General features: G+C 35.1%; 1 protein-coding gene across 11 annotated transcripts in view; it reads left to right on the forward strand.

Annotated features, from left to right (window-relative positions):
* LOC115439258 (potassium voltage-gated channel subfamily C member 1-like) overlaps window positions 1-11,838 on the forward strand; it is a 61,602-nt gene extending 49,764 nt beyond the window's left edge. For 5 of the 11 annotated variants that reach the window (XM_030163072.1, XM_030163067.1, XM_030163074.1 and 2 more), the window contains one exon: window positions 7,335-11,838. Coding sequence is in view for 3 of the 11 variants with exons in the window: in XM_030163078.1 (XP_030018938.1) it covers window positions 7,335-7,348 (14 nt within the window). In the remaining 8 variants the exon portion in view is untranslated. Of the gene's footprint in view, window positions 1-352; window positions 1,243-7,334 lie in introns of those variants that run through there. The other 6 variants (XM_030163064.1, XM_030163065.1, XM_030163076.1 and 3 more) reach the window with 5 other exon arrangements.
* Window positions 11,839-16,048: the final 4,210 nt, after the last annotated feature.

Raw genomic sequence — 16,048 nt, forward strand, 5'->3', positions numbered from 1 at the left:
TCATAACTCGCATTTTCTTGTCTTGTCTTGTCTGTCTTGTCTGTGTCTGTCCTCGTCTGTCCTTTATATGTCTTTTTGATTTGATAACATGTCCAAATTCTTATCTTTTAATTAATTCTCCTCGCATATGTGCTTCTTTCCTTTTTCTTTTAAATAACATCTGAAATCCCATGTTCATGTTTCAATGCTATGTAATCTTCATATAAACCAAATGAATATGGTGCATTTGTCATTACATGCCCAAACATATGAACTATGATTTCCTTTTACTTTATTTGCACATGCAACGAAAACAATAATATATGATCTTATGTTATGAATCAAATGATGGTTAAAATTATTTTCCTCAAAGCAACGGGCTACGAGAAATCTCGCAGTCTAAGTAACATATCGGGAATGGCGGGGTCGTCACTGCGGCTCGCTCCTATTACTAGCCCACCTTTTGAAACTTACGAAGCCCCGGGACCACTGCGCCGCTGTCGTTCCCCCATCCCTTCCATTTTGTAGCAGAAAGGACGTTCACGATCAAAAACGCAGTGGGTTAACGACAGAAGTCTCTGCAGACTGTGCTGAACCGTTGCAAAAATAATAGCAATAACATAAAAAGAACCTGAATGTAGAAAGAATGACCTCTTGTCTTGTGAATCCAGTGGTTTATAATGCATGCATCAGGTTAGCTGATGGGGTCTAATACAAAATTTAGCTTTAAAAAAATAAATAAATAAAATAACAGTTACTTTTAATTAGTAGAAGAAATGTAAAATATTTGAATTGGTTAGTGAATTAAAAAAATATCAAAGCTTAATAAGGTAATAAAATCATGTGCACAGTTACATTCTCAATTTTAGATTTAAATGTGTATTGAAATGTTCATTTTATGTGTGTTCTGGACCAAACAAAACTGAGCTCACAACACTGTCCAGAGAAATGACCATCAAACAGAATGCTTACAAAAATACATCCTAGATAAGATAATTGATGTTTGATAGCTTTCTACTTTCTGTCATTTGTTGATATTAATGTATGTACAGTGTAGACATCATTTTGGTAATTCTCTTAAAAAGATGCTTGTTCAGGATCAACACTTCATTTTGTATGTAACTGTGGCATCACTAACACTATGTTTATAGTTGACACTGCGACGCTAAATGATGTCAAAAAAAAAAAAAAAAATCCTTGACTTATTAAAAAAAACCAAAACAAAAAAAAACCAAGGAAATAAGTATTGTACCATAAGAGCTATCTCAACTGTGCAGTGACTTTTGAAAAATGTAGTTTATTACATTACATTGCAGATAGGATTACATTCAAGTAAAGGTCCATTCAGTCATTTTCCTTTATATTATTTATCATCAGTATACATATCACTATACAATCAACAATAATAAAACGGCCCAAAATATGTGAAAATTATTATTATGTTTTATCATAATCAGTGTCTGCTTGTTGAAGCTACACCGAATAAAACCCACTGTGATTGTTCATAAGTGGTATCTTTGGTTTCATAAAGGATTGGAGATAGATTATGATTAGTTTTTAAGACTATGTCTAAACTACAGGGTCATGTGGACGCAACATCCACAGTTTAAACATGTAGCTTTGAGTATTATAAACTTCAGATGTATAGAAGAAGTGGATGAAGTCTCTGTGAAGTCACCCAGAGACTTTACGTTCTAGTTGTTGTGTATGTGGACATACAGTCATGGAAAAAAAAATATTAGACCACCCCTTGTTTTCTTCAGTTTCTTGTTCATTTTAATGCCTGGTACAACTAAAGGTACAGTTATTTGGACAAATATAATGATGACAACAAAAATAGCTCATAACAGTTTAATTTCAGAGCTGATATCTAACCATTTTCCATGTTTTCGTGACAATAACCAAAATCATTTAAGTTCTTCCATCAATAGCTATGGCAAAAACAGTGCTTTTAGGCATTCCATGTTTTCTTTTCTGTCTGTTTTAGTCACATGATACACACAGGAGTTAGAATTGATTGCATAACCATTGTTTTAATGACTTCTGATGGTCTAATCATTTTTTCTGCGACTGTATTTTGATAAATGGGACAGAGTTGGGTGCATGTGAGGGGTAATAGGTAACACTAGGTTAAGGACAAAGAGTAGCAGAGTTCTTATGAGGAGGTCCAACTAAAGAGACTGGAAAAAAGCATTTGCTTAGTATAGTATATATATAGTATATACTGCATATATATATATATATATATATTATAGTATTTGTTCATGGTATGTCTATGTAAGCGTCTAGTGGCCGTCAGCCAGGGGTCCCATCATGGATCTGGGAAAAAAACTCACATCGGGCCCTGATTTTATGCAAGACTGATGAGAAAGGTGCAAGCCATCTTTTACATTTTAATAATATTTTTTTAATGATAACAGTATTATAATTTTTTTACATTGATGTACAAATACAAGTAAAATATAGATTTAATTTTAGATGGAAGAGGCTGATGGGATTTTATTCATTTTTGCCAAAAATAAAGCAAAACTAATGCAAAGAACAATTATGTTTAGTCGTATCTTGTGAAGTAAACATTCTTTTATAGTAACAGGTGAATTGTTTTTGTAAAAAGTCAACTAATGTTCTGCTGTTCGTTACAATCACTTTTCTTCCCCTTATGCCGCCCCTGCCATCAGCAGTATTACACATTAACCTAGACAACCATTTGTGTACATTTAACTTGTACTGCTTTCCTGCACTGGATGAGAAGCACAATGTAACTGTTTAAGTGTATTTTCTAAAACAACAGAAAATGACTGAACTGACCTTTATAGAAATGCTGATAATAAGTGAGTGAATAAGTGAAAAAGTACAGTCTGCAATTACAAACTATGGAATTGTGACCATTTTAGAACACACTCCAAATTGCTAGAAACTCTGTACATTAAAATGAAAATAAAATGAAATAAAATGAATTCTGTAGTTTAAACAAACACAAGCACTTTACTAATCGTCATTTACTAACCTTTAAAAGTTGAACTTGCATGTTGGCATGAGACACAGATTGTATTAAACAAACATGAAGAGGTTCGATATGTGAGACCAACCTACGCTGTTACAGATTTATGTTTTGCTTCTTTTCACCTTCTGTTTCTTTACTGTTTTTTTTAGGAAGGTAGAATTAATTTAAAAAAAATACAAGCTGCAACCTTTTTGGTTATTCTTCTAAAAATGTGACAGTGGTGAAATTCCTCTTAAAAATGATCGTTAATGCAGTTTATAGCTTTTTTTTTTTTTTTAACTGGGTTACTTTCTCAGATTGTCAGCCTCATATGAAAATAAATCTAAAATAAATCGTGTTATGTTTAATATTGAGCAAAAAACTAAAAAAAAAAACATTCACATATGCAATAAACATGCAATATTACGTTAATGCTGGAACGCTGTGCACATACATATGTAAATATGCAGATCTATTTTTAATCTTAAAAAAAATGCACAGAATTAGAAAGCTAACGTATTAACTTCGATCCAGCTGTTTAAAATCAAAATGTACAAAATTATTACGACATGAGCCATTTGTCTTGTTTTATTTTTAGTGTTTTAATGGTTCTTTGGCCTTTTTGATGTTGTGGCTGCCATTTTTATTTTCATTACAGTAAATGTTTCAGTTTTGTAACATTTTCTCCACCTGTACTGCTAATGTGTATTTAATTGTAAGGAATGACTTTTCTGTACAACGAATTGTCTGAAAAAGAACTGTCACAGAAGATACTGTTTTATTTACCTGTTCTTAGGTTTAACCAATAGATTTGTAGTGTGACTAAATCATGAGGAAATCATGTAAGTGCTTTAGAACAACTTTTTGCAGGTATAAAGGTAGAGTACTTCCATACTTGTTTAGAGTCAGGTCCTGATTCTACTGTTCTGTCACAATCGATGGTCGTGATCGCCATGTTGTTTAAAAATCAGCGTGCTTCCAGACCCCTAAACACTGAGACCTTGTAGCATAATGAAGCGAAATTTCACGTGAACGTCGTCGACTGCAGCTTGAGAGTTTTGCGAAGGTGGAAGAGTCTCATTTAGGTCACAGTAAGACGTAACTCTTAATACGGGTTTTAGAAAGCCATTGCACATATTTTCAGACTGACGTGTTCATACTGATTGTTACATTTCGTCATCGTGTCGTCAAAAAATTACAACAAATGAATGTTGTCTGAAAATATCTGAAACAGCATGCAGAGCTTTTTTTGTCACATCAGCTCTTTAGAAAACTGAAGCCTGTTTTGGCAGGAGCTCCCTCATGTATTACGACAACCTGAACGTGTACAGTTTGAGGTAGGGAAACTCTGGGATAACGTGTTTTCAAGACGATTTAACTTGCAAAATAACTCATTTGTAACATGTAAGGACTGAGGTGTACAATAACACACACTGCTCGGTGTGGTTTAATCCTTGTTTAATATGAAAAAGCTAATATCAGTCAGACACATCAACTAATATGAATATGGTTATTCGTTTTTGCTAGCATCCCTTCTAACAAGGCACAGAAATTCAGTAAATTATCATCATTATTATTCATTTAGTATGCATGCATGCGGAAGACATTTAGAACAAGTCCACAATGTGGATGTTACAATTTGCAGACACTACTGTAATACCATTTTATTAGGAATGTAAACGTATGAATACATCCATTTATCCTATACGGTACATCTGCAGTGCATTATTTTAGTACAGACATTAACTAGGTGAGATTAGTATCATATTCTCACAGACCACACATTTTTATTTGAGCGTTTTTTGACCATGTACTGTATTTTTAAGTACTGTATTTGTTCATATTTGCAATGTATTGTATCAAAAATGGATCTGAGGAATGTCATAACTGTGGTTCTGTATAAAGATCATATCTGTGGCCAATGCAAATCACCAAGGGCATCCTGAAGTAAACATTGTTGAAATAAACAAAGCAGGCAGATGTTGTAAGTGCCTCTATGAGGCCCCTGTAGGCTCTGATGTCAATTTAGGAGTTCATGCAAACTAGCTAGATTTACCTAGCTACACCTGCTTAATAGGTCAGTGGCTATTATTGAACATGTACATATCTGTATCTACACATGTGAATACATTAAAAGTCATATGAAAACAGTACATCTATGTATACTTTGTGAGTGTTGGAGACCCAGATTGGTTGCATTTTCATTTTACGGTGCTGATAAGATATGATATTTCAAAGGAATTACATGTTTTTGTTTAGTTTCAGCAACAACTTGGGCTACATCCAAACTAATGCATTTTTTATTTAAAATGCCCCTGTGAAACCTTAGACTTTTGGAAAAGATGCTGACCCTGTTTTAGTTTGTGGGCAGACAGTAATGGAGACTAATAGAAACAACAACACAGACGCCAACATTTGATTCACTGGGCCTAAGTCGTAATTTATTTTTTTCCCCCTTAACTTTAACCTGTTAATTCCACACAAATACTGAATTTCAGGCAGTTTTGTCATTGTTGTGTTTGTTTGCAGCTACTGTACAGTGAAATTCAGCTTCCTGTCATAGTATTACTGACAATTGACACAAGACATTTTGAGAAGTTTGCAGTATAATAATAATAATAAGAACAAGAATAAGAATAGTAGTAGTAGTAGTAGTAGTAGTAGTAGTAATAATAAATAAATAAATAAATAAATAAATGATGATGATGATGATGATGATGATGATGATGATAGAATATGTATTAGTGTGGATGTGGCCGAAGATGGAAACTGAAACGCTGCATAAATTATTTTTCTCTGTTTACATGAACAAGATCTGGAAGTATGTTTTATTATCTATAATGTACATGTACAGTGAAATTGTAACTTTGAATTGTTGCCAATATGAAAAGTACTTATTGTGGGATCTGGATAGGTGTGTACAAAGTACATTCTCCTCAAACGTAATAAGAAACGACAGTGTAACCAGATAACTGGTGCTGGTAAACATTTTCAGAAAATTCTATTTGATTAACTTTGTTCAAGAAGAAGATTGGTAACAGTGAAATCTAATACAGTAGTGATAAGTGAAAGAATGATGAATTTTTTTTTTTTTTTTTTTTTTTTTTTTTACATATTTTTTTAAAGCAATATTAGTGTCATTATTGTGCTACAGTGTGTATAATTCATAGACAAAACCAGTTCAGATAGAAAATTTAGCATAATTACTTGCTAAAAACAGTTGAAAGCTAATTAGACTGCTTGTTGATAATACCTGCTGGCTACAGAAAATTATAACTATAAATGGGGCAAATGCACAAGAATAGAATTTTACCATACAGCTGACTTCGTGAAAACATGAGCTGCTTCTTTCAAGTGAAAATGGCAACAAAACAGTGGAAACAGAAGAAGTGGGGGATGAAACGACGAGCAGAAGAGCTAATCTGGCTGCAGTAACTTGTAATGTTTATATTGTGTGATACTGATGTTGGTGAGACCAGACCAGAGGTTTTAAATCTCCTTATAAATACTGCATAATGTGAACACATGTGGTTAAAGAAAAAAAAAAAGTTTGTCATGACTGTGGGCAAATAATTGACAAAAATGCTCAGCCCGACTGTTATTGACAAGCATTTCCTTGAATTAACACTTGTGTTTGCATAATGCATAGCTTAAGTTGGGAGTTAAGCCTCGTGAAATGGTGTCAGCCAAACGTTTAATTCCAGGTTTTCCTCAACAGAGCACGATACTGTGAAATAAGTCCTGTTTTCAATGTGAATGCCATCAGGAATGTTTGTATGTGTCCATTTGTCAAAAATGTGTTTGTCCATGAAGTGAACCTGCCATCCAAAAGAATCTGTATGCACACATGTACACATGCACACACACATACACACATTAATAATGAATTGGCCACCATCCTATCATCTGATCCTGTTTACTTTCTAGTTTAATGTGTATATGATTCACTCCTGTAAAGATAATGGCTGTATTTTGTGATAATTGTTAGAGCGGAGGTCATGGTGCTGGGTAGCTTGTTTCACTACTGTTTGTTTTTCAACTGTTAATAACCACTTTGTCACTAATATGATGCAACTTTGTTATTGAAGCATAACTTGTCTGTATGTTAGAGGTGTAATGTTATTGTAGCTACTGTACTAGAGTTGTCATTACAGTTTAAACTTGTGCACTTCATTTTGACATGCACAGTTAACCAGCAGTGTACAGGTAATGGTTCCTTTTTGTACATAATGTTAGTATCACAGAGAATTGAAATAGACACAATGGAACAATGTTATAGAAATCAATGTGAATGGAAAATTCCTGTTTCATCATACACATGTTTATTCTTCCTGAACTGAATATTAATGGCTCTCTGTTCTTGTCTTTACAGTGTTAAGTTTCTAGCATTCGCCTTCTCTCTAATGAGGAGTCAGTAACCAGTAAACACAAATTTGCGGCGGGAGCCACGTAGGCGACAGGTGTGACACGGATGGACAGTTTAAAGGAGATCTTTGGGGTGACAAGAGAGAGACCAGAGGTTAATCATGAAATAAAAAATCATATGGTCTGCTCCTCACGTTGTTACCAAAGCAGCCTCTCGGAACTCCGACCACACTTTTGACAACTGCCTGACTGACCTTTTTTATTTTTTTCCTCTCGCCTTTTTTTTTCCCTGCAAACTAACTGAGCATTGTACTACTGACACACTTTGGGAGAGAAAAGGACTCCTGTTTACACATTCCAGATGACACCACTAACAACATTATACTCGCCATCTTGTATAATGACCAACTCAGTACCATCGGCGGTGCTGAACAACTGAGCAACATAAGAAATTCTGAAAAAAAAAAACAAAAAAAAAACACGTCTTCACAAAGGACTGATCGAACAATGTAGCATCTCTGCTAACATATTGTAGCATTTGTTGGCTGGGAAATAACTTGACTTAATCCATCAACGTTTCGAGGAGAGAGGAATTTATGCATTCAAGGGATCTTTTCGATGTCATTTTCCTCTTAGGTTCCTTTTAAGTGAAGAAAAAAATATGAGGTACATGAGAGACAAAGTATTGGTCTGACTCATTAAAACACTGAACATTCCAAAAGAAAACACAAAACGAGACAAAAAAGATGCACTAAATTCAAAGACACATTTGTCCTATAGGATTTCTCCTTCAAGTTAAGCACTAATGTATAGTAGTAACGTTTGCCATTGAACATATGTCTTCCATTCACCTCTATCAGTCTGAAACACTGCCCTCCAAGTAGATACGAAGATAATCAGAAGCTAATTCAAGCTGAAAAAATGAAGCACATGTAGCATCCACACAACAGGTTACTGTACAGAACATTTAGACTCACCTATATAATTCACCAAAGCTAAATGGTGGGAAAAGACATCTTTATCTCTCATGTACTGGGATTTCCCTAAAATCCATGTGGGATACCAAAGGTCCTGTAGCATGCACTTGCTGAATGACCTTCTGTAATGTATTATAGTTAAGGAGAAATATTCCACTTAAGGGGGAGTTTGGTACTTTCCCTTGCCCTTACTACTGTCTCTGTTTGGTAAAAATCATTCCTCTAAAAGAACTTAATATTAACTGCCACTAACATCTGTTTTTCATATGCACATTAAAATATTAATGGTATCTTTTCCCTTGTTTGACTAACGTGAAGCTAAGTCACAAGGACTGACTACAGGAGACAAAACTGGACGCCATTTCCAGTCCTGTCAATAACAGGGGATAGTGGCCTATAAATTACAAACAAAAGGACAAACCTACCACAAGGAGACTTTTCACATCGCATAAAACTGTCCATTAGCTGGAAATGATGTGTTATCATTTTGAAAGGGACCAATGATACAAAATGTTTCCCCAAACACAAAGGCTGACACTGCCAATTAGGCACAAGAATTCCCAGATGAATACTGCCCCATCTCTCTCTTGTCCCTCTTGCTGCCAACAACTTCTGCTCCACTGGCAAGTTGGTGTCAAGAAAATGACGGCCCGTCAGGGGAGGCCTTAGGCGAAGGGGAAAATGAGAAGAAACGGACCAAGAGAAGAGCGAGCGCGGAAGTGTACAAAGCGAACAAATCTATATTTTGATAAACAAATCAACTATCCATGGCTTTGGAGGAAGTTTCTGATCAAAAAAAAAAAAGAGGCCCAGAATGGAAGAAAGAAAAAAAATACGATGCAAATGTGAATTGCAAATTTGGCAACAAGAAACGGAGTCAAAATCCGGGTAAAAGAAGTGAATATTTTGTCATGATGGGTGGGCGAAGATGAGTAGTTTTCCCCACGCGCACAGGAAAACTATATTTTGAAAGACAATGAGCAACGAGAGACTCTTGCCTAAAGACGTGTGGATGAAAAGGATGGACGCTGAGATAAACAAATGGAGAAAAAAAAAAGATAATGCATTTTTGTAACTTTGTTTACCAGCATGACTACTTTGCATGACTGTCTTTTCTGCAAGCCCTTAGTTGAAGACAAGGGTGCTAGAGATACAAAAAAGTATATATAAAATGAATTAAAAAATGTTATATGCAATTAATGTTTTAAAAAAGATTATAATGAAAGAGAAGAGCTATATTTTGTTTTGAAAAGTAAAAAAATGTGAATATTGAAATATGTATGTTTGCGAAGTACACCCTGAACTATGTTTTGTTTGATGAAATCTCTCTGCTACTACTGCCCCACATGTCCCATTCCTGTTTTCAACCACTGCCATAGTTTTACTTTGGAACGAATTGAGCAGTAGTTTTGCTAATCATTCAACAGCGATCTTTGCCAGACTTTGCCAAACAGTTGCATTTGTGCAAAGTATAATTGTCGTTAATCACCAAGTCCATGTTTCCTCTTTGAATCATTTGCACAACTATCGTAGCAGCAGCAGCAGCAAAAGCAGCAGTTCTAAAACAAAAAGCTCTCCATCACACAACACGCTTGATCGAAACTCATAGTTTGCTTTTTTTCTTTGGCAATAATACAAGAGTTATCACATGATTGTAGCAGGGCAAACGGAGAACCTCGAGATCTCATATCTTCAATGCCTCAGTGTTACGAGATCTGTACAGGTTTTGAATGTCCCATGGCAGGATTTTGTTGGGATAGGCAGTTCTGTTCCACTAGTCCTATAAGGAAGGAAAAAAATGGGAGTAAAAGTCCAGGCTGTCCAAAAAAAAAGACCAATAGCACATTATGGGCGATATTATATTCATGAGAGATTTGCATGGAACTGCCATTCCAAAGTCTGTGTGAGGTATAAAGGACTCAGGTGTGTTGACGATGTGTGTGGATGTAGGTGTTTTGCTATTTTATTTCTAACATAATAAATTCTAGTATATAGACAACGATAATGTGAACACCTCACAGTGATGTGTAAAAACCGCATGCATTAATGACTTGATAATCTCTCGAGGGGGGAACAGAGTCTTGACATATCCCCTTAGCCTCCTATCATTGTTTGTCATGAATCCAGTCCTGATAACTATAAACACTGTGCCGTGTTGTAGAGCAGCAACGTCTTCCTCTGAGAGGCAACTGGAAACTACTCACACTCGCAGTGTCAGCATGAGTGTGTAGAGGTAGCTCGTCTTTTTGTTTTGTTTTTTTGTTTCTTTTTTAGATGGTCAGGTCTTGCATAGGTCATTTCCCATGGATTTAACGTCATCCAGCTGGCTATTCGGCAGCTCGTAACAGCACACAAACAGTCATAAAAGCACCGATCAAAGAGACCCAGAGCTTCCAAAATGATGTCAGTTCAGTATTTAAGGTGTTAGAAGAAAGAGAGGATGAGAGATACCAGTGTCCACCGAGGGGAGGGAAGGAAAAAAGAGAGAAAAACTAGCTAAAAAATCTCATCTTAGCGCCTCATCCATAGTTTGGGATCCCATGTGAGTTTCAGGCCCTGCTGGTCCAGGGCTCAGCTCAGGCAGCTGAATGGTCCTCTGTCCATTCCCACTACATCACAGTTGGAGGCTCACATGTATTTGAGACTCAATGGAGTGACGTAGACTACAGAGACTATCCAAGAAGTGAGTCTACACTGGTGTTACAGGGTCTAGAACTTTTTGTCAATTTGCAAAAATGGTCTGTGGGATTTTGTTTTGGTCCCGTATCTTTTTAAAAGTCAGATTTCAGTTCCCGTTTTGGAAGGCATTAAGCAGCTATGGTTTGGACGGCCACAAAGATATTCATGAATATTTCAGAGGTAAACTTCTAGCTATGGTGTGCAAACTTGAAAACAATCTGTGCTCTGCACCCAGCTGTTTGTGTTTTTATGGCCAGGTACTGTCTTTTTTTTTTTTTTTCTTTTTCCTTCATCATTGTCATTCTTTTCATTGTGACTGCTCTGCCAATGCCAGGCTGAAAAAGATGTCTTTCCTTTTCTATTGCATAATACTGCCATGTGATTTAGTCATGTTGACCAGAATCAGTTACAATGTTGACAGTGCTAAATCTGTTTTATTTTGTAAGGTTTGCAATCTGTTATGATGTTAAGGATTTCCTGTGTAACACTCACATAACCAAACGAACAAAATGCTTTACATGCTACATAGGTGTCATTGTTAAACTTCAACATATGATGCCATGTCCTCTCCAGGCATCTAGAAGTTGTGACATGGCCTCAGTCATAGTCAATGTATTTTATTTCTGTGGCTGTTTCTGTTGGGTATGTTTTGTTTTTTTTTTTCTTTCATTTTTGTAAATGAAGACACTGTATGCAATCTGCACCACGAATGCCACTGATCGACACTTACTGTATTCTCCCTGAGACACAGATCTTCTGTCATCAGTTCAGATGATTGCAACCACATGTGTAGTGGCTTTATGGCTTTCCATAGAGTGACTTAGCAATCACACTAATCGAGAAAATATTTTATTTTAACAAAAAAGTGATAAGATCAGAGTTGCTTTAGAGGAAATGGTATCATACTAAATAGATTTTTAATACAACAAAAGTCATAGTAATACAATACTAATACACATATATCTAATATTACAGGCTAACATTGTGCATTTACATACTGTAGGCATTCCAAAGATTCATTTTACACACCATCAAATTGTATAAAACAGACTTAGGTACTAGTCCATTGTACTGCAGTCTTAGTAGGAGAGTGAATGGGAAGAAGAGGTGGCCACTGGAGTATCTGGTTGTAACTTATGCCGGATTTTATTTTTGAAATGTTGGAACACAAAGAACAACTCATCAAGAACTGTATAAAGTATATTTCAATGGAATGTTCATGATCTATCTTTTTATATTTTGAAGAAAAAATAGAAACATATCAATAAAGTGTCATAATTGAACATATTTCTACTATTGAGACTTAAAATGTATGAATGTCAATGCGATCTAATGTGAACTAATCTCCATAGCAGCTTGAATGAATAACTGATTAACAGTCGTGAGATGCTTTTTCAGAGACATTACAAATTGCTTAAAATCATTGAAATGAACTTAAAAATAAATGAAAAAGTGACATCAATGGTGTGCCGGTTTGTTTGAGATTTGTAAGGGATGTGTTTCTGTGCAGATCTGGGCCTCAGCCTGTCAGGAAGGGCCTACTACAGCACAGTGATGGAGGAGTCGGACTTGATTTAAGAATACAATGAAACTGCAGTCATCCATGAAACTGAAATACGACACTAAATTTCCAAGACGTTGACGTTGCGTATTTCGAACCTAGCATTTCCAAGAAGGTGTAACTGTCACGTTTTGTTTTTGGACAGGCTATTGTATTAAGCTTGTCTTCAGCTTCCAAAATGAAGCCTTACGTAACGGTAATCTATAATTTTGAGGTCAGCTCTAACTGTGTCATGATATTTGAGTATGATGAGGTAATGGAGGTGTTATCTGTCTAGCTCAATATCAAGTAACTGCAACATAATATCAGCGAGACTTGACATCTATATGTTAAAATCTTTAGGATCCGTAATGATTCAGAGTCATTCTTCTTGGGCCAAGAAACTGAGATGTTAATATTCCCGTAATGTAAACAGATAAAGTTTCAATCATATTTGTGATTAATCAATGAATTATTCAATCTATAACGACTTAAAAGGTGAAAAAGTCCCTCATTCTGTACTTTTCTACGGTCCAAAATGATATGTTCAAACTACTTTTTACCCATCAGCCCACAACTGAAATACCTTTAATTAACTCATATGAAAAAAAAAGTTAACAAAATATCACAGTGATAAAGTAACTGTTTGGCATTTTTGCTTGAAAAAACAAATAAAAAAGATTTATTGGTCAATAAAACCACCAATAAATCAACATTTTTGTCGATTAATTGTTTTTTCTCTACATCAATATTATTTTCTAAATACAGTCTGGTCAGTAAGTATTTGGACAGTACCACAAATGTTGTCATTTTACTTCTATACAAGGTGGGGAAGCAAAATTTACAGTATTTTGAGGCAGGGATTGAAAGACAGTGTATGACCAATTAGTTTATTGAAAGTCATGAGAATTTATTTGCCACAAGAAAATGTACATAATAGAAAATGTTTTTATTCTATGTGTCCTCCTTCTTTCTCAATAACTGCCTTCACACGCTTCCTGAAACTTGTGTAAGTGTTCCTCAAATATTCTGGTGACAACTTCTCCCATTCTTCTTTAATAGTATCTTCCAGACTTTCATGTACTAGTTTTGCTCATAGTCATTCTCTTCTTTACATTATAAACAGTCTTTATGGACACTCCAACTATTTTTGAAATCTCCTTTGGTGTGACGAGTGCATTCAGCAAATCACACACTCTTAGACGTTTGCTTTCCTGATTACTCATATGGGCAAAAGTTTCTGAAAAGGTACAGATAATAGTGTTAGGTATGATTATGACATCAACATATGTTTGGTTTCAAAACAATTGACGTAGTGCCTGCTGAGAAAAAACAACTAAATGTTCATTGTAAATTTTGCTTCCCCACCCTATACAGCACCACATTGGATCTGAAATAAAAAGGTCAGTATGTTGTTGAAGTTCAGAGCTTTAATTTTAGGTATTTAACAAAAACTGTTTCAGAATTACAACCTTTTTAACACATAGGGACCCCTCAGGCAATTTGAAAAAAATTTAGTTTAGTTTGAGATGTCTGTTTTTCTTTTTTTTTATTTAGTCATTATGTCTATGTTACAGTGTACAGAATGAATTTCTGCAAGATTCTTTTTTGCCATATTTTTAATCTGTTGTCTGTTACTCTTAGATGTCTATTATACCCTACAGACAGTTTTTTCACCCTCTGGGGAATGTGAGATCTGAGACCACATAAAAAAATATTAATGTAATCAAATCAATGTTGTTGATACTTTTTAATATATTCAAGACCCCCCCCCATGCATTGTATAATTTTTATTTTATTTTATTTTTTGGTGGTTTTTTTTTTTTATAAACAACAGTGAAATCATGTATTGAAACTGATAATTAAGAGTAAAAATTCAGAAAGTGATTGAAAATTAGGTAATTTTGAGCAGAGCTGAAGTTGTTTGAGGGATTAATGCAGAAAAAAAAAGAAAAAAATACTGATACATGATGATTTTTATAGTTTTAGTTTAGTTAAGTTTTTTGTGCATCTACATTTTTGGCTTTAGGGTCAGCAGAGAATAGTAAATGAAAGGGATGCACAAGAGTTAAATGTAGTCACAACTGAACACACAATGACAATACAGGCTGTTCTATTCTATTCTATTCTATTTTTTTCTATTCTGTTCGATTCTATGCTATTTTATTCTATTCTGTTGGATTGGATTGGATACCTGACTGACTAGCACCTTCATGGTCAGATGAAAGTAAAAGATAAAAGGTCTAGAGTTGGAGTAGCTGTTCACAGGGATTCTTAAAATGATTTCCAAAGATGTGTCAGTGCAAGTGAAGGAGGTCGTCATCGGTGCAACAACAACAACAAAAAAAAAAGAAATAGTGAAATAAATTAATCTATTAGAGTGACTGAAAACTTTGTGTCACTGTCCAAATACATATGGACTTGTCTGTATGTTAGAATAATTATAATAATCAATCATAGAAGAATAATCTATTAAAAAGTGTAACTCTTTGACCAAAAAACAGAAATTTTAAGAATGTTGAAAAGCAGAAAAAGTGGTGACGACATTGATAATTTCTTTCATTGCAGATTTTATAGATTACAGGTTTATTTGCTGTTTATTTTCCTCATTACCCAGTCAATCTTTAACTCTGTCAACAGTTAAAAAATGGAAAAACCCCTTATAATCCCCACAGCTTTGAAGTGATGTGCTTTGTTTCCACCAACCAGGAATCGAAAACCTTACAGACTCTTCATCAACTTCTGTAAAATAAAAAGAGAAGAAAATTAGTTAAATGATCACATTCATCACAGGAGTGTATGTTTATCATTTTTACTTCAATATCACTGAAGCGATCCATCAGCTTTTAAAAATATTTGCCAATTAATTCTCTGTCGCAGCTCCACATGGAACCACAGAGTGAAGAATAGAAATGTGATGTGATGAGTCATTTTTTTTTCTACTTGCGAATGCCAGCAGTCTGTTTCAGATTGTTCCACATGTGATGAAATGGTGGTGGTATGGGCTGCCATCTCAGGGGAGTCACATCTCTTAGGACTGCTTAGAAGAGATTTAAAGCCCTATAATAGAACCAGAGGAATCTACAGTGAGATAATCTGTGATACATTAAACTACATGTGTGATGCACGGTGCTAATCATGTACCACGAGTGATTTTAATGGGATGTCATTTTACATAGAATTTCCTTGTGTTGTTTTTTTTTTTTGCAACCAAAGGAAATAGTTGCATTAAATGATCCATTGATATTGCTTTGTTATTTATTCTCTGCACCTCCTTCATGAGCATATTGATTTATAACCCCATAAACGCAAAGGTCATCAGACTCACTGCAAATAGTGTGAATGGCATAAACTGACGATATAAGAGGTGATCAAATGGGACTGTAATGTAGCAGTCCACTGGGGGGGGGGGGGGGGGGGGGGGGGATTTTTTTTTTTTTTTCCGTCACTGAATGCAGCTATGAGGAAATGTCGGCAGAGGCCTCTTTTCAGTATTTTCCTCTTTTGTGCCAAAACATCACCTCC

The sequence above is a fragment of the Sphaeramia orbicularis genome, chromosome 19 (genome assembly GCF_902148855.1).
Source record: "Sphaeramia orbicularis chromosome 19, fSphaOr1.1, whole genome shotgun sequence".
NCBI classification, from domain to species: domain Eukaryota; kingdom Metazoa; phylum Chordata; class Actinopteri; order Kurtiformes; family Apogonidae; genus Sphaeramia; species Sphaeramia orbicularis.